The sequence below is a fragment of the Onychostoma macrolepis genome, chromosome 21 (genome assembly GCF_012432095.1).
Source record: "Onychostoma macrolepis isolate SWU-2019 chromosome 21, ASM1243209v1, whole genome shotgun sequence".
In the NCBI taxonomy this organism is placed as follows: domain Eukaryota; kingdom Metazoa; phylum Chordata; class Actinopteri; order Cypriniformes; family Cyprinidae; genus Onychostoma; species Onychostoma macrolepis.
The window spans coordinates 13,360,854-13,384,516 of NC_081175.1; the positions used below are offsets into that span (position 1 = coordinate 13,360,854).

Here is a 23,663-nt window from a genome sequence, read left to right on the forward strand (position 1 = left end):
ATAATAACTGAGCACAAACTGTTGAACTGTAGTGATTTGTTTTTTTCTCAATAAGCAGTACACTTAAGTGTGTTGTGTTTAAAAGTTTTATTCATTCCTTCATTCTGTCTGCATTATTTTAATCCATTACTTGGGACCACAAGTTTTAACAGATATTCTCTTTATATTTTTCTTCAATAATTTATCTTATAAGCTAATTTCCAGAATAGATACCACTTGTTTTAGTGGTCAGAAAATTAAATTTGTTTTAGGACATAACTTCATTTTACAAACCCCTTTAGGAGTGCTATGCACTGGTGGTATTATGTGTAAGTATTAGCAGTCTCACTTTCTCACAATGATCTAAACTTTAAAAGCTCTACCAGTTAATCAGAAATGTCTACCAGCGTACATAGCCACCTCAAACAAAACATTAAAAAAATCAAAATATACATACAGAATTTGTAAATCACCATAGTATGCTATGTGAAGAACATAACGAATGTCTTGAATATAATAAAATTGGAAATTATTGAAATATCCAGACCCACACCTATTTCCTTTTGATGGATTAAAAAACTGTGTGCTTGCATATGTGTATCAGTGTGTTTTTCATCTAATCACTTTGCATCAATCTTGATGCTATTTTGTCCCCTTAATGAAAAGGAACAGGGTTTCCCAAAAAAAACACAGGAGAATAAAAATATCCTCGCAAGCATGATTTTGTAAATTTGGTCTTCGCGCTGTCAATCGCTGAAATTTAGATACCACTTTGCATTTATTAAAGTTTAATTTGGGATTTATTTTGATGTGTCGTGTCTTGTCGAGTGTTGTGTTGTGTGATGTGCGTACACAAATCATTATCATCTAAATGAGACTAATCCTGCCCTTCCTGTGTGCTGCTCAGAGCAGAGCACAGAAGAACTTTTTCTCCCTGAACGGGTTTTCTGAAGTGGGCACAGGGGTGATGAGAGGGTCCTCACATGCATGGGCATCACAGTAGGCCATCAAGTCCGCCGCTGCCTTAGACACCTAAGAATCCAGACAGATTGTCAGTGCTGAAATGAAAAGCACTCAAATAACTATTGCGTCTAAGAAAGCTGAAAGTCTTTGTCTTAAACTGCAGTCGAATAGAGTTTAAAAAACCCCCGAATAGATGCTTTCCTCAGGTTATTAATTACAGTAATTTAAGACAATTGTTTTACATTACAAGTTTTCTGAAATGTTATGTTCAAATATGCAAGTAAGGCATTATTTAATTAAATATGCACTAATTTGCATACATTTCTAGAAGAGAACTCTGGACAAAAATTCTTGTTTCATACATAAGAGAGTTTTACAAAGGGGACTCCATAAATCAGAAAAAGGTACCAAAAGCCAGAAAAAAACAACGTTATAGAAATCAGGTGAATGAACAAACTCTCTTGTAAAAACCTCCAAAAGTTTTATGTATGCAGTTGCTACTGAAGCGGAGATTTCTGCGCATGAGAAAAAGTCATTTTGAGAAAACAGCTTTGCAGTTCAAATCTACACACACAAATAAATAAAGCATAATAAAATGAACACTTAAATAGGTATTTTGAATGTTTTCTAAAATGAAGTTATGGATACAAAATAGCCCAAAATGTCAAACCAGCGCCTGAAAAAACACTGGTTTTGCCTGTAATGTCTTGCCTTACACACAGCGCCTTCCCATCTTGGCTAAAACAGCATTTTAATTAAATAGAACATTGTACGAGTGAAATGCAAGGTTGAGGTCAATGCTTAAAGACTGTTGAATGCTTCAAATTGTACTTGTAGGACAGACTTTACCGAGGGAATTGTAGAATTAGGTCAAACCTATTAACCTGATTCCAGATCTTTGATCACATCTGATACAAATTAGTCTGCTACGTACGGGCTGGCATAATAAGACGTTTTTATAGGCAGGCAGGATTACCACTGATCTGATTCCTGTTTGCCACATTTTCTGAATATTTTGCATGGCAACCCTCACCTTGATTCGACAAAAACTGGCTTCAATTTTCAGCTGTTCCACCAGCTTCCTGGCCTGACCGACGCTCATGGTGCTGTTCACAGGGGTGTCTCCTTTCATCCTGCCACACACACACACACACACAAAATTACTCAGATGTCAATGGAAAATTTACAAAAATGAATCTTCTCATCTTAATTAACAAGTTCATAATCCTAATCGAGCCAATAAAAGTATATTTGTCCTCTCTTAAATGTAGAAAATCAAGGTTGTTCTCGCAGTGATGCAACAGAAGAACCATTTTGGGTTCTCCAAAGAACCTTCCAGTGAAGAGTTCTTGAAATAACCATTACTTCTTACACTCTTAAAAATAAAGGTTTCAAAAGAGAGTTTTCATAGCAATGCCATAGAAGAACCATTTTGGTTCTAGAAGAACCTTGCAGTGAAAAGAACCAATGTGAAGAACATTTTAAAAATCTAAAGAACCCTTTTCCACTATCAAGAACCTTTTGTGGAATGGAAAGGTTCCATGGATGTTAAAGGATCTTATGGAATCACAGATGCAAATAAAAAACCTGAAGAATAGTGTAATGGAGCAAGTGATTGCTACCACTATTAATATAGAGAATTAGGGGATAAATTATGTACAGATTCTGAGGTGACACTATGCAATAAGGTCCTTTTAGTTAATGCTTTAACTAAACAACACAGTTGTTACAGTATTTATTAATCCTTCTTAACATTATTTCATAAAAATACAATTGTTAGCTAATGTTAGCTCAGGTCCATTAAATAATATTAACAGATACAACTTTTGATCTTAGTAAATGTTGAAATGAACATTAATTAAGATTAATAAATACCTTAGAAGCATTTTTCATTATAGTGTTAGTATATCTAATGTTAACAAATGAAACCTTATCATAAAAGGCTACCGATTCTGTATACAGTGCACAGTCTCTAATGGAAGCATCTTCCTGTGGTCCAGGACTCTCATACCCTCTGCTTTACTTCCTGTCTTTCCTCCATCGGTATCATTTACTACTCCTAAAAGCTGCTGCCCTAGAAAACCAAAACCTCACCTTGGATTGCAATGATCTGATAGCAACACAATTCATCATCCTGAAACCCTGCATTTCCAGGTGATGATCATTGGAATCTTTCTATAAACAGATTTAGAGCTATTCACAATAATATAAATATATATATATATATATATTATAGGCTATATATATATATCTACCTAAAATGGTCTATGAGTAGCATTAATGATTTTGAATAGGATTTTAGCAGTGTATTGGAGCATGCCGGCCCCATTTTGCACATAGGATGTGCTTGCAGGGATTCAATCACCTCATGGAGTATACCATATTATCCTGAGCAAAAGCACAGAAAAAAACAGCCGTTTTGAATGTAATCTGGTTCAATGTAAACATTTAGGCATCTATAGATGAAGAAATCACGTGGTGCAGACAGCAAAAAAACTAGGCCAGATACAGAAATGACAATCACAGCTGCTCAAATAGGTAACATAAGACCCTTAAATATGAAAATATGATATAGGAAGAAAAAAAAAATGCAATGCATTTCAGTTAATCAAATGAAATGAAAGCAATACATCTAAAAGGATGCATACAAGAAAATAGGAGTGAATGGAGATCAAGAAGCATAAAAAAGAGCATAGTTCTGTATTTGTCTATTTTTTACCCTCTTTTCCATTTCACTCTATTTCTTACCCTTGCTGTATTCCTCTTGTGGTGATATCTCTCCCTCCTCTTCTTTCTTATTCCTTCTCTCTCTCTATCTGTCACTGTTGTTGCTTTCAGTGCAGCCGGACCGCACCCTCATAGACAGTGTGGATGCTACCCAGTTCTGTACAGTCCAGTGCACTGCAATTCTGCTACAATGAACACCAGTCTCTTGGTACATACATAAAACTCCCCTCTGCAGTGAGTGGAATGTGCCAACCGGAGGGAGGGGGGCCCTATTGGGATTGATTTATTCTGTGGGCTGGCTCATACCATCTTTCCAGCAGCATGGGGTGGATGAAGGGGGAGGGAAATGTATTGATGTAAAGCAGTGTATTTAAAACTATAATCCCACAAAATGGATTTATATTGTCAAAAATGAATATGAAACATTTGATAGCGAGGAACACTTCTTGTGTTTTTTTTCCAGGTGATGCTGCTGAAGCTTCTGAATATTAGTGAGCCTTCCCTCTCACTGCTCTGTTACCATGGGAACTGCTGCAGTCTCAGCCTCTTTGTCTTGTACTGAGGCACCATTTTGACTCAGTGGTCTCTCCCACCTTGGTTAAGATCTTAAACCCCCCACATCTTTACATCACTCCATCCTCCCGCTGCATTCATTCTTATGTTACAGTCACTTTGTTGCAAATCTGCCCCCTAGTTTCCTCCTGAGAAATGAAAATACTGTTATCTGAAACATTTGATGCGTAAAGAAAGAATAAAGGGTTGTTAATGGTGCTCAGCTACATTAAATTGAATGTGTTTTTGATTTTTGGTTCAGTACCTTGAATATGTCCTAGATGATAAAAAGACTAAATGTGATGTGTTGTATTTATGTTGGCCTTATACATTTTGAAAAATGTTTATACCATTTTCAACAAACGTGAAATTGAATTAATCATATGTCAAATGGTGTAACCAAGTAAAAAGACTAAAACACTTTCCCTGTAACCTTTACTACTACTACTACTACTATTATTATTAGGCTATTATTATTATTATTATTATTATTACATAAAACATATTTTTTTACTCATGAATATACATTTTCTTAGGGTTGCTCCATAAACAAAACATACCTCTTCATAAAACAAAAATATGTGGTTTTAGACAATTTAATTTTATTTAATTTTTACTTTATTTGAAAAAAATTGTTATGTCATCGTTATTATTTTTTAGATATAGATAGATTATTTGCTCTAACCTTTGTGTATTCTGCGAAGTTGAAGAAGATACTTTGCATCAATTATTCTACAGTTGGTTAAACCTCTTTGGGAGAATTGAGTCGTTATCTGTCTCCTTTAATACAAATGTAATTTTAACTTTTCGAAGAAAGAACTTCTCGCAGTGGTCATGCTATTGTATCTTATATTTTTGTTTTATGTTATTGTATTCCAGTGTGGTGATGTTTCGTTTCTTGCAACAAAGAAAGATGGAATATTTGCTAAAAATCTAAGGAATTTCAAAAATCCATATAAATAAAAAATAATTATCTTCAACAATTCGTTTGAATTAACAACAACATATTTTAAAGTGCAGACACGCAAACGCATCGCACAGCTTGTACCTCTTCTGTTGCCGTAACTTACGAGTTCCTGTCACACCAGCAGAGGCGCCACTGAGATAAACAGATGGATGTTTTTCTCTGATCTATAGATAGTAAGTGACAAACATTCGTTTCAGTTTTTGGATTTAATATGACTTAGAGATCAATTGCTCCTGAAATGCATAAATTATGCGTCACTCTAGCACATAACAGAAGAAAGAAAAAGGGGAAGGAAAGGAAAGGAAAGGGGTCAGTCCACTGGAGTTGTTCATCAGTGTATTCTGAAGCAGATATATTTATTTGTCTATGGCGTATTGTCATATTAAAGAAGGTGCGTGTGCGGTTTATATTTCAATATAATGTACTTAACTGATAAAGACATCAGTGTAAGATAAAAACTGCGGAAGGGAGACGGAGGCACTTAACATCCAGTTCAAAGAGACTAAAAATGAGTTTTAAAGGTACAATTGTATGTAAAGGACAAGTTGAAATGATAGTGCACATCATCTAATACTGGTGTTTATTCTTTCCTATTTTACTGCGTTGTTGTCGTTTTGCTTTAATTCGTGTCAAACTATCAAATGTACAAAAATACATTATGCTGCATTAGTTATTATAGTTTCTGGTTCACAGAGGACGATATATATATATATATATATATATATAGCTTGTATATATAATCTGTACTTACATTAAGCTGTACTTAAAAGTATATAAGAATATATGAGTATAAAAATGTGTGTAAACATTTAAAAAAACTATAATGCAGTACAATTTAGTATTCTGAGATGTGATGGATTAGTTGTCATGTCTTCATCCTAAAAAAGTGTAAATGTGCTAATTAATGTTTACTGTGGTTATTATTGTAATTACTTTGCAATTATAATATAATTAATGTGTCTGAATTTGTTCTCTCAGTTTTTTTTAGAGCACTCTGTGACTTCATCGACAATAACAGGAGAAAGCTGGAAAAGCAAATTTATACCATCAGATAAAAAACTGGTTTGTCATGTCTGTAGTCACAGAGCGAGGTCTAAAGACAACTAGATCCAAATGTGACTTTGGTCAAATTTGTGTCATGAGCTTTTAACCCCCTGTATTTTCAAACCATTTATTCTGACTATAGATAACAAGGTTTATTAGATGTAGTGATGCAGACTGGACATATTACTGGATAGCGTGTGAGGTGGTTTGCATGAGTAAAGAGGGAAAGACCCCTTTGCCTGCAGTGGGGGGGCTGACGGGCAGACAGCGTGACAGCGAAGGATTGCCCACTATGGGCGCAGCAATGGGGCCATTGCTGCTTTGGCTCCAGGATGTGGCAGCGGTGACCCTTCTAAGAGCTCGCAGGACGCTTCTAAGGGCCGCCATCCTGTTCTGTGTCCTGGTGCTCCTTCTGTGGGTCTCCATCTTCCTGTATGGAAGCTTCTACTATTCCTACATGCCCAGTGTCAGCTACTCCACACCAGTGCACTTCTACTACAGGTACAGACACATCAGGGCTGATTGAGAACATTCTTGTCTTGTTTTTACAATGGCCTGTTTGCGCACAACTGAGTTCTTAATTAGTTTGGTCCAATGCACAAATACTGTTGGAGTTCGCATTGCATTGTGCTTGATTCCTCTCCCCTCTGTTTCATCTCTTACAGGACAGATTGTGATGCTTCAGATTCAGTTCTCTGTTCTTTCCCCATGGCTAACATCTCACTTTTGAAGAATGGAAGAGACCAGGTAGGTAATTACACAATTACACAAATTATAGGCATGTTTTACAGGTTCCTCCAAAATTAGCTAATTATACATGCAGTGAATATCCTTTAAAGCTTTGCTGTAAACATTATCTAACAAGCCCATTAATGATGCACAAGAAAATGATAATACTTGTGTATTTTATAACTAATGTATGCAGGTTGAGTATAAAAATGGATTTTTGGTCGTATTTAAAGCTAGTTTTGTAAATATCCTTGACTCTTTCTGGTAGGTGATGATGTCTGGTCAGGCCTACAGGATCTCTCTGGAGCTGGAAATGCCTGAATCTCCTGTTAATGAACAGCTTGGCATGTTCATGGTCAAAATGTCTTGCTATACCACTCATGGGACGGTCGTTCAGTCAGTGGCCCGCTCAGTGAGTGCATGCAACTCCTGCAAAATTCATTGTTGTTTATGTTGTTTTGGTTGTTAAGACAAGCTAATATATTATATTAATATATTATATTATATTATTTTATAATATAATATTTAAACATTTTAATTTTAATTTTGTTAAAACTATAATCTGATTAAGTTCTGGTAAGTGATAAAAGTGAATTTAGGCATCACAATAATAAAAAAATGGATATTCATTTTGAGATTTTCTAAAGATTTAACATTTAACAGCATTATTCAGTTATTTGTGTTTTTATATTATTTGTGTACTTTAAGTGAGCTTTAGATGATGGCAAAATATAAAAATAGGGAAAATGTGCATGCACAATTAAATATCCTATACACTACAGTTCAAAATTAGCTCTTATTCATTTATTTATTGAAGAGGAAGAAGAAAAAATTATTTTATTAAGCAAGGTCTCATTAAATTAATTAAAAGTGTCAGTAAAGGCTTTATTGTTATTAAAATTTCTTATTTCAAATAAATGCTGTTCTTTTGAGCTCTCTATTAATCAAGGAATCCTGAAAAAAATATAAAGCAGATGAAATTTTTTGTTTGTTTTGAGTGTTGATAATAGTAAGAAACATTTCTTGAGCATCCAAGCAGCATATTATTGATTAAGGATCATATTATAAGGATCATGTGACACTGAAGACTGGACTAATGATGGACAAATACTGTTGTTTTGATTAAATAAATGCAGCCTTGGAGAGCTGTACAAAAATCCCAAACTTTTATTTTGGTTTAATTTTGCTTTATTTTGGTTTTAGATGCACTTAACTGCTAGTGTGGAATGTGGACCTACATCCAACCTTTTATATTACAATACCTGTCAGTACATGGCCGTTGACCTCATATTTAGTTGTTCCATATTTGTTGTTTTTCCTCATCAGACGATGCTGCACTACCGCTCTAATCTGCTGCATACCATGAACACGCTGCTCTTCTCACCCCTCCTGCTCACAGGTGTGACTGAGCAAAAGCAGCTCATCGAGGTGGAGCTCTACCCAGATTTCAAATCAGACCTTGTAAGCTTGTAAAATGTGAACAAGCCTGACAGAATTGTGCCATTGACATTTTTCAGACTATTCATGCCAAGTGTACATATCTTAATCTAAAATTTGTATTACGAAATCTTGCATTGTATTGATCTGTCCTTCACAGTACCAGCCTGCTGTTGGTGCTGTGATCGAGATTCAGTCCCGCAGAGTCCAGATTTATTCTGCCCAGCTCAGAATCCATGCCTACTTCACTGGCATTAGGTATTTGCCATGGTTTGGTTTATCAATTTATTTGACTATACATGTTCCTTGAAGTGATGCAGCTCAAGATTTTCCCCATGACCACCCTATAACATTTGACCCTTTTGCTACAGATACCTCCTGTATAATTTCCCTGTGATGTCTGCAATCGTTGGGGTGGCGAGTAACTTCACCTTCCTCAGTGTCATTGTGCTCTTCAGTTACCTGCAGTTCATCTGGGGAGGGCTCTATCCCCCCGAGCAGGTCAGAGTGAAGGTAAGACCATCTGTCTGCCTAATCTATTTAACCTTCACACTGTCGCACTTCCACTGGATTCATTCCAGAAGTCTGTTTACATACATAGGTGATGATGGGAGACTCGACACGACTTCAGCAGAGGAGGGAAGAAGCACGTAAACGTATGCACTCATCTGCCAGCACTCCTAGTAAGAACACATAACTGCACACACATGATCATGTCAACCAAACAGATCAGTCAATAATATGCAATTCTTCTACTGTCTCTCAGTCATGACATATGCAAGAGATAGCAGTGAAGCAGCAAGTCCACCAAAACAAACAGTTCGAAACAAAGGCGAGTAAGAGCATGCAACAAAAAGGAAATGTGATAAAAGTGATGCAGTAGATCTCTGTAGCAATTCTATGCACATTAGTGCAATAAATGCAGTGATCATGTCAGTGAAGAATCATGCAATCATGTTTGTTTATGCAGGTGAGTTGGACACTCCTACTGCGATTGGGACAGAGGACCTGAATCACCTGCAAGAGGATGAAGCTGGTAAAAATATAAACTTAAAACATAAGATGAATAAAATGAGAACACTTTGGGGTCTGTAAAAGTTTTTGAAAAGGCTTTGATGTTCACTATGACTGCACTTATTTGATCAAAAATACAGTAAAATAGTAATTGTGAAATATATATTATTGTAAAAACATTTATTGTAATAGTATTGTGTATTTTAAACTGTAATTTATTCCTGTGATGGCAAAGCTGAATTTTCAGCATCCACGAGTATTCAGTGTCACATGATCCTTCGGAAATCATTCTAAAATGTTGATTTCGTAATATCAATTATGAAAACAATTGTGCTTCGTAATTTTGTGCTACTTTTTTTTAGGATTCTTTGATGAATAGAAAGTTCAAAAGAAGAGCGTTTATTTGAAATGGTAATCTTTTGTATCATTATAAATGTATTTCAATTTTGTTCAATTTAATGTATCCTTGCTGAATAAAGGTATTAATTTCTTTCCAAAAAACACAAAAAATCCAGACCCCAAATGGTAATCCAAAATTCTGTCATGAAGCTCTAGATGGCGCAGTCCAATAGGGCTAACTCAATCTGACATAACGACATCATCATATGACACAGCTGATTGGTTCTTTTTGTATCAGCAGCCATGAGCTCGCTACTCAACATTCAAATACTTGGCTAGTGCTTGCCATAGCAGTTGCGCCATGCTTCAGAAACCCTCTACCTTCCCCAGCTCCACCTGCATAGATCCGCTATGGGGTGATTCATGTATGTTATAAATGGGGTTTTCATATATATATATATATGTGTATATATATATATATATATATATATATATATATATATATATATATATATATATAAAATACATGTGCAGCAGCAGTATTTCTTACATGCTCACAGCAGCAGCAGTGTAGCAGATCTATTTCACCAAGATCAAACACATTAACATTGTCATGTACATTACCATGCCAAACCCTCCGAGAGTTGTCATGATAGAAATATGGTTTACAGACCAAGTCAATTCACTGGTTAATATTTCCTTCAACAGCTCAGGACTCCTCTACAGATGACGCTCCCATTTTCCTTGAGGCTCCTCATATTGCAGAGACCCATTTGAGCGAGGAGGACCCAGATCATGAGCAGAGGCCAGCAGGAATGGGAAATGGGACTCAAGATGAAGAAACTGCTCAACTGCAGTCCTCAGACACCAGCCTTAGACAAAGGCATGGACCCTGGATGAGGCTCTGAGCTCCAAACTCTGGAGAAACCACAAACTCACATGCATTCTGTTACATTAGAGCACATATGTGACTCATAGCTAGCATATTCAAGACATTCCTTTTGCAATGCATTTTTCAACAAAAAAAATTTTCAGATGCATTTGGAAACCAGTTTACCTCGTGGAGCTGATGTGAATCTAAAGAGAATTTCCTGCTCTGCTGCTATTGTTCTCCTTTAGCTGATTACTTACTATAGGACTTAAAAGTCACCTTTAGAGTCCTGTCATGCTTTAACCTGTCGTTACTGAGGTCTGTGGTTCTGTTACAATATCAGTTTTGCATGTAAAGTGTAACTACTGTAAGTGTGTTCAATGTTTTAGCACTTCCATTTTATTAATTTCCCTTGCATTCCTCTGCGTTGTGATGTTCTCACAAAAATCATCTGTGAGTGCACGTGAGTTTCTCACATATATATGTATATATATATATATATAAACTGTGAGTTTCATCAATTTCAGTTATTTTACAGCAGAAAATGCAAAACATATTTTGTTAAAGAGAAGCATGTTACATATTATAAAAAAAATAAATAGAGGACACTGAAGTATAATTTATTTGGGAAACATACTAAAATATTTGTATTATTACTGTTACTATATAAAATAATATTCCAACACTACATGGAATATTAATCCTACTGTGGAAGTATATGGTGTTTTTATTTTTATATTTATTTTATTTAATTAAATTCATGCATATTTGTCTGCTTTAACCAAAGATTTACTGGTATATTTTCTTTAATCTTTTGCATAGAGATTGTGAGCAAATCAGTCAATGTTCGTATTTGCCGTCTACTTCATATGTTCATTTGTTTTTTGGTTTAATAAATTAGACATGAAGGCAATAGCTTATCCATCGTCTCGTCTCGGCAGTCACTCTTTTACTGTCCAACACTAGGAGGCAACAGTGCAGTGCTGTGCAAACACTCCACTGGGTATTCGAAGAAGAATGTGGCGCAGCTGCATTTGAGGCAGATTATTCTCACACAAAGCACTGGCAAGAAAGGATCTCTTCCGATCTTGCAAGCCTACAAAGTGTTTATCTTATTTTCTCTCTATTTCGTTTTATTTAAAAAAACAGGAAAACGACGATTGGAAGTCCTATATTTTAAATTTAAAGTAGCGTTAAAGCCTTCGTAAAAGATGGCGACAGCGGACGACTCGCGCTACTATAATGGTAAGTTCGAGCCGTTAGCAAAAGCGCTCACCTCCATTTAAATTGTCTGACATGAATAGGGTTTAGTTAAGACTATTCACAATCTTATTGCTTCTCAAAGACCGTTTTCTATCTCTGTGTGGTCTGTCAGCGTGTAACTTTACTCTATAATTTACAAAGTAACATCTAAGTTAGCCAGCTAGCTTTTGTTTTTGTGGGTGCGTGATGTGTTTTCGTTGTTAGCTGTTAGTTCAGACAAACGGTGAACGCATTATGTAAACTGATTTTGCCGAATTTCATGTTATATTTTGTGAAAGGTTGTGAAAAGAATATTGAGCAGGGTGAACTGACCACATGGTGGTAATGTGTGTTGAGGTCATGTTGAACTGCTGTAATATCGGCCAACCTTAAGCTATAATATCGAGATCTACATACGAATAATAAAACCTCAGAGGAGCCTTATGGAAAATTGCATAGTTTTGTAGTTCATCTCCTCCCTTTTTTTTTTTCTTTTTTATCTGGTTAATACTGTAAAGATCGACGTACGAAATGGTAGTCGGGAAAGGAAGTTATTTTTGAAATGGATCAGTTTATTGAAGCTTTGAAAAAAAATAACAAAAACTAATATATTCAGAGATTTTTCGCGTGTCAAATAGAGCTTTATAGGGTTAAAGTCATGCTAAACAAGATAGTTGAGCAACATTTTTGTATACATGAAGTCAACTCCTAAAGAAACTGGTTTCAGACGTACCTTCAAGTAACAACATGTATAGCAATTTAATCTATTTAAAGCAAACATTTAGTGACTGAAAGGTTTACTTCTCATTGGAAATTAGTCATAAGTTTGAAGAAAAAAAAAAAAAAAGACAATCTCTTTTGGGCGTAGGTAATGTGTAATATAGTTAGAAATTGTTGATTTCAGCAACTAAATTTAAGTTTTAGCCAATATCCAAGCAGTGCCCCATTAGCACTTCTTTGAAGTATTATGTCGCTTGTATTTGTTAAACACCTGTTTTCACACCTCTGACTCTTTCATCTTCCGTCTTTCAGAGCATGATGACCGTGTTGGTGGACCAAAGCATCGTAACCGTAAAGGCAGAGGCCCTTTCAGAGCCCCCCTGTACAGTGATCAGATTTCTCGACCGAGGCATCGAGGTGGTCACGGTGGTGGTGGAGGAGGCCCTGGTCCTCGGGCCAGACTTCAGGATGATGATGGAGATGTGACCATGGCAGAAGGTCCTCAAGACAGTGGCGCCCAGCGCAGATTGTAAGCACTTTGGGGCATAATTATACTTATTTTCTTATATAATCATTGAGGTTCAGCAATTAAGATTTTATGCTTGTTTTCAGCAATCCTTATGGCCGGCCACAGAATCGGCGCGAGAATCGCAAAGGTGGACGTGGTGGTGGTGGCGGCGGCGGCGGCGGCGGTGGAGGTGGAAATGACGGTAGAGGTGGCAATCGATATGGAGCCGGAGGTGGTGGAGGTGGCGGTGGTCCTGATGGAAGCCGCAAGAACTGGTTTAAAATGACTGTTAGTACATTAGACGTTAATAGCACATGAGTTAAGCAGTTATTAATGTATTAGGCTTTAATTTAAAGTACATTCTTGACCTTGTTGGCATATTACATTGTGATTGTCTTTGTGTCTTGTCACAGATTCCTTTCGGGAAGAAATATGACAAAGATTGGCTTTTGTCTTCGCTTCAGAGTGTCTGTTCCATGCCATTCCATGCTGTTCATGTATGTCTACACTCTAATGCATTTCCTCAGCATGAATATAAAAAAGCACCAATATGTCACATTGCTAAATCTCTTCCGACTTGTCTTTTTTGGTCACAGTATCACACTGATGGCAACAAGGCCCAGTTTTATATTGAAGACTCCACAACTGCTAACGCTTTGTTTAAAGTGTCACGGAAAATAACGGACAAAGATGGATATAAGGTAATACACATATGCAATGCATCATAAACATTGAAAGATGGCAGAAATGGCATGTAGCCATCATTCTAATTGAGTTTTCCTAAAGTAATAACCACAAAAAATACAGTAATCTGTTTATGTGCATATTTTTCTAAGAATTTCTAGTTTAACCAGAGTGTAATTTGGTGTCAATCTGTTGGATGGATAGGTGACTGTTATTATGAACAGCTGCCCACCACCTGCTTTGATTCACACTGATCTGAAGGCCGCAGATTTGGAGCATTTGAAGGTAAGGAATTGTTACTTGCAGCAGCCTTTAAGAGGATGTTTTCATTCATTTCATTTCTGGATAATAACTGACTGTCTTCTGCAGCAATGCATGGCTAAACGTTTTGATGGGTCACAGCAGGCTCTGGATCTGAACAACATCAGAGTCGATCCAGGTTGGACTTTCATGCAGTCATCTTTCTCCAAACAAAAACACTTATTCGTTTCGTCTTATTGTAGGCTGTAGCTCAAATGTTTGTTGTTCTTTTCTGGCAGATTTGGTTTCTCAAAATATTGAGGTCACTTTGAATCGGAGGAACTCCATGTTGGCGGTTATCAAAATAATCGAGGAGAACATTCCTGAGGTACATTTACGTTTTTCTTGCATGATTGCCTGAAAATGTACATTTCTTCCAAAAAGCTTAGCAGGCATATACGCTGCCTTGTAAAAGTTTTGGGTCGGTAAGACCCAAGTTAGTATTTTATTTTAATGTTTTTTTTAATATAAAAATAAAAGTTAATAATTTTATTCAGCATTAAATTAATCAACAGTGACAGTAAAAACAAATAAATGCTGTTCTTTTGAACTTTGTCAAAGAATCCTGAAAAAAAAAATGTATCATGGTTTCCACAAACATATTAAGCAGCACAACTGTTTGCGTAATGTTTCTCGAGCAGCAAATCAGCATATTAGAATGATTTTTGAAAGATCATGCGACACTGAAGATTGGATTAATGGCTGCTGAAAATTCTGTTTTGTGATTACAGGAATAAATTATGTTTTAAAATATTTTACAGTAGAAAACAGATATTTTAAATTGCAATAATATTCACAATATTACTGTTTTTACTGTATTTTTGATCAATTAAATGCAGTCTTGGTGAGCATAAGAGTCTCTTCTGTTGAAAACATTAAAAATCTTAACATTAGTGTTAGTGTACATTAATGTTGAACGTTTTTCTTTTTCCTTTCACAGCTGATTTGTCTGAACCTAAGCAACAACCGGTTGTACAGGCTGGATGACTTGGTGGATATTGTCAACAAAGTTCCCAATTTGAAGATTCTCAATCTGTCACATAATGAGGTATGATTACACTCTCTGACACCTATAGATTTACTGTTTCCTCTAGGCTCATCAGTCACGTGTCATTGTATTGTCTTGTAGCTGAAGACAGAGAGAGAGCTTGATAAACTGAAGGGTCTGAAGCTGGCGGAGCTCTCGTTGGAAGGAAATCCGTTATGTGGACACTACAAGAACCAGGCCGACTATGTCAGGTTAGTCTTCTCTGCCATTTTTTGCCAGAAAAATACTATACACAAGTACACAAATATCAAGCGCAGTACTTCGAAACATGCGCTCTTACGTTACTTGGCAAGCCTATATGCTCTTAAAGCTATAGATATTAACCTGATTGATTTTCCGTAATCTACTAGAATGCAATGCATACATGCGTTGCGTTATGAATTGCAGTGTGTTCAACAACACACAAACTCATGCTCACACAGAAGCGCCTGCGTTCACGTACTTGCGTAGAGTATGTTTCAGGCCTGAAACAGAATAGTTGTGCGTGTTGGAGCGCATATGCACATGAATGCATGCATATGCAAAGCCGTACCCCTTGTAGTTCAGTAAAAAAAACAAAAACTGAGTGGGGATGTTAATGGCTCTATAACTGGTGTGTAAAATACACCTAGAAAACATGGCAATCATTAGAAGGAGAAATGTATTGTGTGCTGAATATTTCAGATTTGTGAGTTGAGGTCCACTTTGAATTTGAATTTTTTTTGAGAGAAACATTAAACCCTGGCAGGAGAGAGTCTGACGTAACATTTGTAAGGACATTTTTGGTAGAAAGCGTCCCTAATTATTACACGTGAAAGCAGTGTGTTATTTCTTAATTGTCCCAATCACTGCAGGTTATTCTAAAGAAGAAAAAGAATCCACTAGTCACAGTGTCTCTATGTGTGGTTTAAATGATAAAGTAATTGTCATTCAAGCCTGTCTGTAATATGCAGGTGTATTATATGCATTAACCAGTGAGCTCTTGATTATTTTCCACTAGTTCAGTCATCAGGCATGTGATAATAATTACTTTCGAGTTCCAGTGGCAATCCAGTAAGGAGCATAAGTTTGTCAACACCTCTGGTTCTTTATGGTTTCCACACTTGCGTTGCTTCATTCTTGCTTTTTTTTTTTTTTTCCCGAGCCTTTTTTCTGTCCCCTCACTGTTGGCCCTGTAGTTTTTTGCACAGAACACAGAGATTGGCTTTTCTAAAACATTTTAGCATATTGTAAATCTCATTAGCTCATACTTCAGTACTTGAAGTCAGTTTAAGCAGCTGCTTCTGCATGTGACCTCCCAGAATGCTGACGAATAAGTTGGCATACAAGGACAGAACAACCATTGGAGATGATGCTCTATTAAGTACTTTTGTGCTCCACCTGTCTAAAATGCTGGCACCCTCCTCCCTCCACCCGCCCTGCACATGTCTTACACCTGATGTACTGCTGATGCTGTGTGGCCAGTGAGAGGCTGGTTAGTCAACGACGGGTAAGATCCCACCTTTTGATTCTGGGACAACCTAAGGCAGGCACAGCCGCAAAACTGGCCACAGCCAACGTCTTGGAGATGAAGAAGACCATTCAAGGAAGAAGATGAGTTGTTTGTGAGGAGATGCCACTGGTGGAGAAGGAGAGGGGAGGTTTTTAAGAGAAACCTTGAGCCAAGCACTGCTCAGAAAAATGAGCTTTTATTCATGGTGCAAAACAAATAATGAGAGCAGAGGCAATTTTCTCTCTCTCCGTTTCTGTATTGAAACCAAGGTGGAGGATAGTTGGTCAGATTGACCATTTTCATGATCCTCGTCCTAGAGCACTTTGGAGAAAAAACATCTGATCATCAAAGTTCAGCAAAGACAAAACATTGGGAGAAAATACTGGAGGAGGATCACAGGAAACCAGTTTTTAAATATTCATTTCAATATCAAATAGGCTACAAATGAGACTAAATAAGAAATAGAAACGTAAGGTGTCTGGGCTCAAATAAAGCTTCAATTAATAGTTTGAATAAATACCCTGCTGTTCTTAAATTTAATAGTAGGGTCCAAATGAAGTAGGGCAAATAACCCATACACTTTTATAGCACTCATTTATTTTAATCATATTATGATCTGTGCAGAGGCTCAGGGTTCAACATTTGTGCTCTTACGGGTTTTTTAATTTCTGACCCTGATTTTATTGATTCACACTCTTTTGGTGTAGTTTCTCCCTGTATAGCAGTTCTTTTACTGTCTCCTCTGTGGTTCATCCATAAGTGTCCATAAGTGTTTTTTCCTCGTGTGTGGCTAATTTTACTCACAATTAGGTCTATTAAAAATAATAAATGTTTTTTTTTTGCCCTAAACTATTAAAGCATCCAGTGAATAGTTTACACTTAAAGTTTTAACAACTCAATATGCCAACATTTGTCGATCTGTATGTTAGTGCCTGAAAAAAAAAAAAGTTTTGACAGGAAGAACCACCAGTATGTCAGATCTCGAACAAAGTACCTCAAACTCTCCCCTTTCCACTGAGTACACTTCCTAAATGTGCTAAAAACAAAATACTGACCGACCGACTGATTGATTGATGGTGTGAATGTTCACCAAACTCTACCCCTCACAACACCCCACTGCCCCCATCCTTTGCCAGCCTGCGTGTGTCTGTTTCGGCCTGTAGGGGGCACCGGTGGTGAGTATTGTGGATGGGTAAGTACTGTGCCGGGGGTGGGAGGGAGTTGGAACAGGGCTGTGATTGGCCAATTGGTGCCATGGCTCAAATGCCCACGTTTTTCATTCACGCAAGTACAAAAAAAACCCACTTGATCAAGTATTCAGCAAACCTTCACTGTTTGTTCAAATGAAATGAATGGTGTTTGTTTAAACTGTCACAGTACTGTTCAAATGATTGGGGTCAGTAAGATAAGATGATTATTTAAGAAATGAATATTCAGAAAGGCTCATTAAATTGAGTGATACAGTTATAATATTAGAAAAAAAATATTTAAATAAATGGTGTTCTTCTGAATTTTCTATTCATCAAAAAATCCTGGTATAAATGTTTCCACAAACATTAAGTAGCACAACTGTTTTCAACATTGATGGTAATGAGAAATGTTTCATGAGCACCAAATCAGCATATTAGAATGATATCTAAAGATTCATGTGACACTGAAGACCAAAGTAATGATACTGAAAATTCAGCTTTGTCATCAAAGGAACAGTTTACCTTTTATTCAAATAGAAGTTATTGTTCTACAACTGTAACATTTCACTATTACTATTTTTATTGTATTTTTGATTAAATAAATGCAGCCCTGGTGAGTATATTAATAAAATCCTGCCGACCCCAAACTTTTGAACTGTGATGTGTAAAATGTGTAAATCCACAGTTTATCTCAAGCCTGATGGATAATTGTCTGTAAGTAAATATTTCTCTGATTGAATCACTTTTTACCTATTTGTCCCGTATTTAAGATGGCCCGATTTAAGTTTTTGAGTTTGTGTTGGACCGTGTGCAGTCTTTGCTAACGTTGTCTCTCTTGTTGTGTCTTTGTGATTGTTGGACAGTGCCGTTCGGGAACGATTCCCCAAGCTGCTCAAACTGGTAGGAAATCCACAGTGTTTATCTGTTGGTGTAACATTATTAGCTTGCGAACATACAATTGTGGTAACCATAAGACGTGAATGTGTAGTCACATTCGCTCTTTGGCTTAATTGTATATTAGACGCGTTGTTTATTGTTTAAACAACAGGATGGACATGTCCTTCCGCCTCCCATTGGTTTTGATTTAGAAGTTGCTCCTGCGACTCTTCCCCCCTGCAAGGTTTGGTCAATTTTCATACTTTCTTCACTGAGATGCCTGTGATTGGCTTTCATTCTTAACCTCGGTTTTACTTCAAACACAGGCTAGCTACTTCTGCTCTGAAGAAATCAAGAACATCATCCTTTGCTTCCTGCAACAGTACGTATTCTTTGATCTTTATACAGCACACCAGCAGTAAAACTAAAACGTTCAGATCATGTTCACGTATCTGTCTCACCCTCCAGGTATTACAGCATATATGACTCAGGAGACAGACAGCCCCTGTTAGACGCCTACCATGACGGGGCAGCTTTCTCCCTCAGCATTCCTTTCACCCTGCAAAACGCTTCAAAGTACAGTGTACCTTCTCTCTCCTATATATCATCTAACCAACCACTATTGACTTGTTCTGAACAGTACAATCTGATCTTTCTTCCACATGGTCTGCAAACATTTACCTTGTTTTTCTCAATCTTTTTGTCTCCAGAAGTAGTTTAGGGGAGTATCAGAAAGACAGTCGCAATATCAGGCGTATGAAAGACGACCCCAGTAAGTAATTATTAAATAATCTACATCAGGTTTCTGTCCTCTTCTAACTTCAACATCAAGGTGTGACCATATTTCAGTGAAGTTTTGTGTTTGGGCTAGGGATGTTCATTTTAACCGGTTAACTGACCGTAAGAATTTTGACCGATTATTACAGTCAGTTAAACGGTTTAAAAAGTCATTTATTATCATTTATTTTTCAATTATTTATCAAAATATTTTAAAAGGTTTGCTGCATGGTTAAAATACGCTACGTGTATAAAAAATTGCGGTTTTAGAGAGAAAAAAAACAAGTCGCGTATAAGTCGCATTTGATTATTTTATTAAGAAATAGGCCTAATGCAGACGCGAAATGTTTACAAACATAGCTCGGCTATTTTAGTTCCCCTCACTCCACAACAAATCCTTTCAATTTAACAGTATTTAGAAAAGAACAAGAATTTAAAATATAAGAAGCTATAGCTATATAAACGACAAGCCAAAACGAATTCTTTAAGGCTAAAACAAAACTGAAACCAATGTTGGGTCTCTCATTCGACAAAATCAAATGTTTCCATATTCGCGATGTATTTGAATGCCAAAATATAATTTATTATGTAGCCTACTTCACTGGCATTCCAATATCCACGTAAAACTAAATGTTTTGCATAACATCACGGCGGTATGGTGATAATGCTTAACAGCACAGATTTTAAACTGAGTAGTGTGTTGTTGTTGTTTTTTCCATATGTTTGACTGACTGTATTTTATTATGAAAATGAACAGGCTGCATTATTGTCAAGGTATTAAAGCTTAACTGTGCACGCGCATGTGGCGCCAGCACAATCACTTGAATTTTTTCCTTCTAACAGTGGGAAACGACTACTCCTTTTAGTCATAAAGATAATCGGAATTGTAAACATTTTTGCTTTTATTTGTGTACATTCACAACACAAACAAATCTTTGTGCTTTTGTAAAATAGGCCTAAAGAAAAATAGGATGCTGATGCATAAAAATTAACCAAAACCTCTGCATACTGATTGATGTTTTTTCTTTCGTTTTTCTTAATTTATTATTTAAGTAAAGATATATTTCTCGTATAGGCCTATTTATTCGTTATATATGTTTTTCTCTGCTCGCAGAAGCGCTGTAGGTGCGTAATGTGATATGATGTGACCATGTGAATCCTCATGTTCTGTTGTTTGCTGCTTTTTGCGCGTGTAAAATGAATCCCCGGAAAACAAATGTTATAGTATTTTTAACGGGTCACAGACACTTATCCTTTCTAATTGAATTCAATTCTAATTTGAAATAATCTTGTCGGTTAATAATCGGTTAATGAGCGTCGGCTGTCAATTAGGAGAAATTACCTAAATGAACATCCCTAGTTTGGGCAAAAAACCCAAGCAGATTTCTGTTGCTCAAATTTGAGTGAGCAACTTGAACACAAGTGAAACCTGCATAGGGAACTTCTTGTCCTCACACAAAACTCTCGATTGCGCAAAATTTCACAACAGTAATAAATGTGGCCACACCTTTAGTATTCAATTTTATCCTGAATTGTGTGATGAGTTGTGCCATTTCCTTTCAGCTACACGGTTTCGTTTGATTAAGCACACACGATTAAACGTGGTGGCTTTCCTGAACGAACTTCCCAAAACTCAACATGACATCGCCTCCTTGATCGTAGATGTCAACACCTACACAGTGAGTCAAACTTGCGGTTTTCTTGTTGCATGGTTCACATTCAGATTTGCGGTTCTAATTGCGTCTGTTTTTTTTTGCAGGCTACATTGTTGGCATTTACAGTCAGTGGAGTTTTCAAAGAGAGTGAGTTCCAGCTAAAATCATTGAGTCAGTCGTTTAAAGTCCGAAGTTTTCGTATGCGTTTTTTTTTTTTTTTCGCATACGTCATCCTTTCCTCTCAAAATGCTTGCTACGGATGCTAAAAATGCAGAAAATCGAACCCTATCCAATTTTTTTTTTTTTATGACGGATGAAAGTTTCAGAGGTAGTGTGTAAACGTGATTGACACAGTGTGAGGTCGTATATATTTTTTGACGTGCGAAAATTTTGGACTCTGATCTTAGTGTTTTGTGACTTGCAACATTTTCTCTTTTTTTTTAAATTAATTTATTTTTTAAGCAGATGGCAAATCGCGAGACTCATTCAGAGCCTTCTCCCGGGTGTTCATTGCTGTTCCTGCTGGAAATGCTGGGTAAGATCTCGCATATAAAAATTTATTTGGCCTCATGTGCCATTGGTCATATCATAACATATTTTCAACTCTTCAGTCTGTGCATTGTGAATGATGAGCTCTTTGTTCGAAATGCCACTACGGAGGAAATTCGACGTGCGTTTGTTGCCCCAGCCCCCACGCCGTCCAGCAGCCCTGTGCCCACTCTGTCCGCCCCACAACAAGAAATGCTTGCTGCCTTCTCCCTAAAGTCTGGCATGAACCTAGAATGGTCTCAGAAGTAAGGACTGCAATACATGTTCATTATTGCTTTGGCTAGATAATTGTTCTGTTTCTAGAATCATATAAAGATGGATAGCTTGTCAAGGTCAGAACTTTGTTATTTCAGGTGCCTACAAGACAACGATTGGGATTTTGACAGGGCTGCTCAGATCTTCACCGGCCTTAAGGTACACCAGTGGTTCATAGGAACAAATACTCATGTGTCCTGCATTTATCTTATGAATGTCTTTTGTCCTTTCTTTTTTTTAAACAGGCACAAGGAAAGATCCCAGATGTCGCGTTCGTCAAATAAAAAGCTGTTGTTGGAGGTTTTACGGAATCCCTAAACCGCAAGGGGTCTTCCTGATTCTTCCCACCTAAAATAAATTCTTTAGTTATTTTTTCCTTTTATTTTTTTGGGTCTTTTTGTCCTCTAAAGAAAAAGGTTCTCAACAATTTAATTTCTTTACAATGGAAATTCAAGTTTACAGAGCAAAAATAAGATAGGAAAAAAATAACTCAGGAAGGCACTAAAACCATTTTCCCCCACTATGTGAATCTTTTTTTTTTTTATTATTATTATTTTGTGAATATTTTTTTTTCTTCCCAACTTTGCGGTTCAAGGTTTCCGTTAGTTTTAACTGTCGTTATGTCCAATATGGGACAGATATGATAAATAAAGTACTTGTTTATTGCTTGTGTTTTGTAAAATAAATATTAACCATGATCTTATGTACTAGACTGAAAGAGTGAGTTGTATTTTACTGTGAATTATAGATGAGACTGAAAATGATAAAACTGTTCAGTACAGTGTGTCTACCAAAAAATTAGGGCTGTGTATCACCAAAAAAGTCGTTACAGAGGCCACGATACGATATGTATCACGATACAGGACTGCACTGAATTTCACCTCAGAAAAATTTAGTAAAACAGCTGTAGGGCCTTTGCTAACTATTAGCAGAACAGGCACTTGATCTCTGCATTATGAGCCTCCATAACTGTACCACAGTACAATACAGGTAATGGCATATGTTTCATGCTTACATTGTGCACTCCCCACCAGGTACAATATTCTGATTGTTTGCATCTTGTTTTTAAGCCCATAAATAATAATGTACTCGTTCCAATAAATTTATTTTGTACTGATTCTAAAATATTAAAATCATCTTAAAATTGCTGGCAGGTTATCACTGTACAAATCAACACACTCTCGATAAGTTAAAAAAAAAAAAAATTAGAAGAGTTCTAAACTAATGCGCTGTCTCCACGTTTAGTCACTAGAGCACGCTGCGCGTGCGCAAAGACATTCTTTTTAGCGCTGCCCCACAATTTTATCCATAAAATAATTTAATTGCTGTAGAGCTACAGGTGCATCTCAAAAAATTAGAATGTCGTGGAAAAGTTCATTTATTTCAGTAATTCAACTCAAATTGTGAAACACGTGTATTAAATAAATTCAATGCACACAGACTGAAGTAGTTTAAGTCTTTGGTTCTTTTAATTGTGATGATTTTGGCTCACATTTAATAAAAACCCTCTCCACAAAATCTCAACCATCAGAATATGGTGACATGCCAATCAGCTAATCAACTCAAAACACCTGCAAAGGTTTCCTGAGCCTTCAAAATGGTCTCTCAGTTTGGTTCACTAGGCTACACAATCATGGGGAAGACTGCTGATCTGACAGTTGTCCAGAAGACAATCATTGACACCCTTCACAAGGAGGGTAAGCCACAAACATTCATTGCCAAAGAAGCTGGCTGTTCACAGAGTGCTGTATCCACGCATGTTAACA

General features: G+C 36.7%; 3 protein-coding genes across 9 annotated transcripts; 2 read left to right on the forward strand and 1 right to left on the reverse strand.

Moving 5' to 3' along the window:
• Positions 1-72: 72 nt before the first annotated feature.
• Positions 73-3,860, reverse strand: gng3 (guanine nucleotide binding protein (G protein), gamma 3). The gene is made up of 3 exons (XM_058758205.1): positions 3,691-3,860; positions 1,976-2,075; positions 73-1,011 (listed from the first exon to the last, which is right to left on the reverse strand). The coding sequence occupies exons 2-3, from the start codon at positions 2,072-2,074 to the stop codon at positions 883-885; spliced, it is 228 nt and encodes a 75-aa protein (XP_058614188.1). The 5' UTR covers position 2,075; positions 3,691-3,860; the 3' UTR covers positions 73-882.
• A 1,549-nt stretch (positions 3,861-5,409) lies between these two features.
• On the forward strand, positions 5,410-11,539 carry bscl2 (BSCL2 lipid droplet biogenesis associated, seipin). 7 transcript variants are annotated; one of them, XM_058758137.1, is made up of 12 exons: positions 5,439-5,579; positions 6,375-6,733; positions 6,898-6,979; positions 7,230-7,373; positions 8,288-8,422; positions 8,559-8,656; positions 8,770-8,911; positions 9,000-9,081; positions 9,165-9,230; positions 9,369-9,434; positions 9,775-9,823; positions 10,460-10,595. In XM_058758137.1, the coding sequence occupies exons 2-11, from the start codon at positions 6,444-6,446 to the stop codon at positions 9,789-9,791; spliced, it is 1,122 nt and encodes a 373-aa protein (XP_058614120.1). In that variant the 5' UTR covers positions 5,439-5,579; positions 6,375-6,443; the 3' UTR covers positions 9,792-9,823; positions 10,460-10,595. The 7 variants fall into 7 exon arrangements, with proteins under 7 accessions (XP_058614123.1, XP_058614125.1, XP_058614120.1 ...); XM_058758140.1 differs by lacking the exon at positions 9,775-9,823 and having other exon boundaries at positions 5,410-5,497; positions 6,167-6,733; positions 10,460-11,539; XM_058758142.1 differs by lacking the exon at positions 9,775-9,823 and having other exon boundaries at positions 5,422-5,497; positions 10,460-11,539.
• A 55-nt stretch (positions 11,540-11,594) lies between these two features.
• Positions 11,595-22,609, forward strand: nxf1b (nuclear RNA export factor 1b). Its single transcript, XM_058758135.1, has 21 exons — positions 11,595-11,867; positions 12,897-13,113; positions 13,197-13,380; positions 13,506-13,589; positions 13,689-13,793; positions 13,981-14,061; positions 14,146-14,215; positions 14,316-14,404; positions 15,017-15,124; positions 15,206-15,315; positions 18,649-18,685; positions 18,834-18,905; positions 18,988-19,043; positions 19,130-19,237; positions 19,372-19,433; positions 21,002-21,117; positions 21,198-21,240; positions 21,559-21,628; positions 21,705-21,887; positions 21,996-22,056; positions 22,143-22,609. The coding sequence occupies exons 1-21, from the start codon at positions 11,834-11,836 to the stop codon at positions 22,179-22,181; spliced, it is 1,929 nt and encodes a 642-aa protein (XP_058614118.1). The 5' UTR covers positions 11,595-11,833; the 3' UTR covers positions 22,182-22,609.
• Positions 22,610-23,663: the final 1,054 nt, after the last annotated feature.

Coding starts and splice junctions, on each gene's coding strand:
- bscl2 (XM_058758140.1), top strand. CDS start 6,444: ATGAGTAAAGAGGGAAAGACCCCTTTGCCTGCAGTGGGGGGGCTGACG. Junction 6,980..7,229: donor TGAAGAATGGAAGAGACCAG/GTAGGTAATTAC, acceptor TCTTTCTGGTAG/GTGATGATGTCTGGTCAGGC. Junction 9,082..9,164: donor CTCATCTGCCAGCACTCCTA/GTAAGAACACAT, acceptor ACTGTCTCTCAG/TCATGACATATGCAAGAGAT.
- nxf1b (XM_058758135.1), top strand. CDS start 11,834: ATGGCGACAGCGGACGACTCGCGCTACTATAATG. Junction 14,062..14,145: donor CAGATTTGGAGCATTTGAAG/GTAAGGAATTGT, acceptor TGTCTTCTGCAG/CAATGCATGGCTAAACGTTT. Junction 18,686..18,833: donor TCCCCAAGCTGCTCAAACTG/GTAGGAAATCCA, acceptor TTTAAACAACAG/GATGGACATGTCCTTCCGCC.
- gng3 (XM_058758205.1), bottom strand. CDS start 2,074: ATGAAAGGAGACACCCCTGTGAACAGCACCATGAGCGTCGGTCAGGCC. Junction 1,012..1,975: donor CCAGTTTTTGTCGAATCAAG/GTGAGGGTTGCC, acceptor CTGGATTCTTAG/GTGTCTAAGGCAGCGGCGGA.